Source organism: Propithecus coquereli, unplaced genomic scaffold (genome assembly GCF_000956105.1).
Source record: "Propithecus coquereli isolate 6110/MARCELLA unplaced genomic scaffold, Pcoq_1.0 Scaffold168, whole genome shotgun sequence".
Classification (NCBI taxonomy): Eukaryota; Metazoa; Chordata; class Mammalia; order Primates; family Indriidae; genus Propithecus; species Propithecus coquereli.
The window spans coordinates 3313407-3317193 of NW_012141413.1; the positions used below are offsets into that span (position 1 = coordinate 3313407).

At 50.2% G+C, this 3787-nt stretch overlaps 1 protein-coding gene across 1 annotated transcript in view; it reads left to right on the forward strand.

The window, feature by feature from the left end:
• The first annotated feature begins 1817 nt into the window (after positions 1-1817).
• Positions 1818-3787, forward strand: part of LOC105808120 (obscurin-like) — a 108162-nt gene continuing 106192 nt past the window's right edge. Inside the window, 2 exon segments of the mRNA XM_012641682.1 lie at positions 1818-1980; positions 2275-2550. Of these exon segments, the coding sequence (XP_012497136.1) occupies positions 1818-1980; positions 2275-2550 (439 nt within the window).

The window sequence follows — 3787 nt, forward strand, 5'->3', positions numbered from 1 at the left end:
GCCCAGCTGATTCTTTTCTATTTTCAGTAGAGATGGGGTCTTGCTCTTGCTCAGACTGGTCTGGAACTCCTGAGCTCAAGCGACCCTTCCACCTCGGTCTCCTGGAGTGCTAGGATTATAGGCGTGAGCCACCTCGCCTGGCCATGACATAAAATTCTTAACAAACTGCAGGCCGTGCACGGTGGCTTGTGCGTGTAATCCCAGCACTTTGGTAGCTGAGACAGGAGGATCGCTTGAGCCCAGGAATTCAAGGCTGCAGTGAGCTGTGATGACACCACTGCACTCCAGCCTGGGCTACAGAGCAAGACCCTGTCTCCCCGAGAAAAATTCTTAACAAATTACAAATTAAAGTGTTCTTACTTAATTTGATAAATGGTACCACAGACCAGCCAGCTAACTACACTGAAGGTTAAACCTGGAATTGGGAATAACACAGGAAGCCAACTGACACCATTTCCATTCAACATTCTACCGAACAGTTAGGAGGTTAAATAAAATGAGAGGTATAAAAGTTTGAGAAAACACAACTGGAATTCACAGATAGTATTGTTTATCCAAAAGATAAATTATTCGACTTAGTAAAAGAGTTGAGAAAGATCAACATATAAAAAATCAACATGCAGAATGTATTTCTACGTGTGTCTGTACAAGTTGCATCTCCTTGTCTGAAACGCTTGGGACCACGAGTGTTCTGGATTTCGGATCTTTTTGGATTTTGGAATATTTGCATTATACTTACTGAGCACTCCAAATCCGAAAATTTGAAATCCAAAATGCTCCAATGAGCATTTCTTTTGAGGGTCATATTGGTGCTCAGGAAGTTTCAGATTTTGGAGCATTTTGGATTTGGAATACTCAATGTGTGCTAGCCACACACAGTTGGAAAATGAAATTTTAAATTATTTACAGTTGCATCAAACACATCATGTTTCTAATTCCAAGTCTAATAAAAGGTACTTAGGTGATCTGTAGGGGGAAAATTATTAAGTATTTTTGGTTATAAATTTTGGGAGACAGTCAAGAAGATCTAAATAAATGGATAGAAATCTGTGGAAGAATCAAAGACTGTCAATCCCAATAAAATACAAACAAATGTTCTTTCTTTGAACATTGACAAGGAGATTGCAAAGGCACGTAGAACTGATCTGCTCTGGACGAAGAGCGCGGCATGAGCGTTTGCCGTCCCGGACACCAAGAGCATTTACAGCTGTGGCCGTTCAGACGGTGTCTCGGTGCAGCTCGACACAGATCTGTGCGGGAAGGACGCCCCATCCATATCGCTCCATTTTTTCCCCTGGGGGACTATTGCAGGAAGTGGCGACTGCCTGGTCTTTTCATAAGAGTTTTTGTTCCATTTTACCATATGAAAAAAAAATCAGACCAGTAACGCAAACCACACAGAAAGTTGACCCCAGTTGGGTCAGAGACCTCAGAGTAGAGGGAGACCATAAAACTCTCAGATGGTAAGACAGATATTTTTAACGACTTCACAGTAAGGAACGATTTTGTAAATAGAACACAGACGCACCGCCACAGTGAAGCAAATTTGACAGTTGACTACATTAAAATAAAAAACTCATATTTATCAGGACATCCCATAAGCGAGTTAAACAGGAAGTGATACAACAAAGGAAGCTACCTCCAGCACGCTCACGGTCAGTGCTCTAGAATTTCCATACACAAAGAGGTCCTAACATGAATATGCGAAAGGACGCCAATGCTGTGGACATTGGTGGAGGTCCTTGAGTGGGGACCGCACGGAAGAGCAAACACGATGGCCAGGACTTTATAAGAGGCACTGAGCCTTGTCAGCATCCATGAAACACAACGTCAACACAGTGAAAAAGACGGTCACAGGGAGACACAGCTGCAGACGAGCAGCCGACACTGCCGAGCGGAGGAGCAGCAGCAGCCCCAGGACTCTGGGACCTGTGGGGACAACACGCCCTGCGCAGCCCGGCGGGGGACGCGGCCCCAGCAGTGAGGGCAGGTGTGCAGGGTCGGCACCGCCCTGCCCTGGGGACCCCGCGCAGGGGGATCTGTGACAGCGTCCGTGCGTGGAACAGCCCCACGGGGCAGGGCAGATGGATGGAGTCGCTGTGTGACTTGTGCTGAGAGGAGGTGGGGCTTGTCCGGGCCACACGGCTGGTGCAGAGCCTGCAGACGTCTCTGTCCCTGCTGCCTCCCCGTCTTCCAGGCCGTCTTTCCCCAGTGATGCCTCCCTAACCTGGAGGGTTTCTCTGACCTTGTGTGTCCCTCCTTGTCCGTCCCCAGAGCCCAGGGCGGTGTTTGCCAAGGAGCAGCCAGAGCACAGCGAGGTGCGGGCCGAGGCGGGGGCCAGCGCCACGCTGAGCTGCGAGGTGGCCCAGGTGCAGACGGAGGTGACGTGGTACAAGGACGGGAAGCAGCTGAGCGCCAGCCCCCAAGTGCGCGTGGAGGCAAAGGGGAAGCAGAGGCGGCTGGTGGTGCCGCAGGCGGGCAGGGCGGACGCCGGGGAGTACAGCTGCGAGGCCGGGGGCCAGAGGGTCTCCTTCCGCCTGGACGTCACAGGTGGGTCCTTGGGGGCACTGACTTGCCTTGTTTTAAGGTGACAGTGGTTCTGGCTCATAGCCCAACAGGTCTCTGTGTTCTTCAGCCTTTGTCTCCCCACTTCCTGTGCTTCTGCTCCCGTTGTGTGGTGTGACTGGGCCGGCGGGGGGGAGGCTTCGTCTCTCAGGGAGGTGCCGCTTCTGTAACCTCGGGTGGAGTTTCCACCAGCAATGCTCAGGTCCATGTTTCTAGCACCTGCCTGGAACCCTCCTGGTGTTCTGGTGTCGGGGACTCTGGCCCTGTCTGGCCGGAGGGAGGACCAGTTGTCTCTCCTGGGGATTTGTGAGTATTTTTCTTTCCCTGATTTGTCGGTTCCCAGATGCCCTCTATTGAGCACCGTGCGAGGCTCCTGCTAGTGAGAGACGTTTGAGCTGGTTTGAAGCAGGGTAAGGCGATTTTGGCCACACATTCACACTTGCAGTGGACTCCAGACCGCACTTGGTGTTTGGAAAGCCTTAGGCGCCCCAGGGACCCTGTTCCCTGTCTTTGTGTGGCGCTAAACGCTCTCTGTGCATGCACGTGCGGCCAAACCTGGACCTGCGTCTTCTTGTGGCATCTGTGCAAAGGAACCCAAGAGCAGTGGGGAGGTGGGCGCGCTCCCGTGAGGCTCTGGGTTGGCTTTTAAAGGCAAATCTTGTTTTCCTTCTGTCTTCAGTAAGAACATTCTGTGTCAGACTGAATTTCTCCTTCGCATTTGGTTTGTAAATTTAGATACGGAGAGGAACGAACAGCCTAAGCTACATCAGCACACGCTGTTACGGACGAGTGCCGTGGCCGTAGAGCGACTGGCACAGCCGTGGATTGCACGTGGCTCCTCAGTGACCCGGTGTCTGTGCCTCATAGGCTGAGGCACAGAGAAGCCCCAGAACAATACATTCCGTTCTTCTGTCGAGAGCGTCTTACCTTGGCAGAGGCGCCACGTGGCACCGTGTAACTCCCAGGTCCCAGGGCCTCGCAGCTGGGCATTCTGTCCATACACAGTGGTTTGTGCTTGTGGATAGACACCAAAACCTGTTTATCTTTCTAAAATCATTTTAAGAGCATATGATAAATTATTTAATGATAATAAATTTGATAAGATTTGGAAAATAAATCAATTTCTTAGAAAACTTTATGAAGCAGTTACACAAGAAGAAATAGACAACCCAAATAGTCCTATAACGTTTAAATAAATACAACCAGTGGTGAAAAAAAAAAC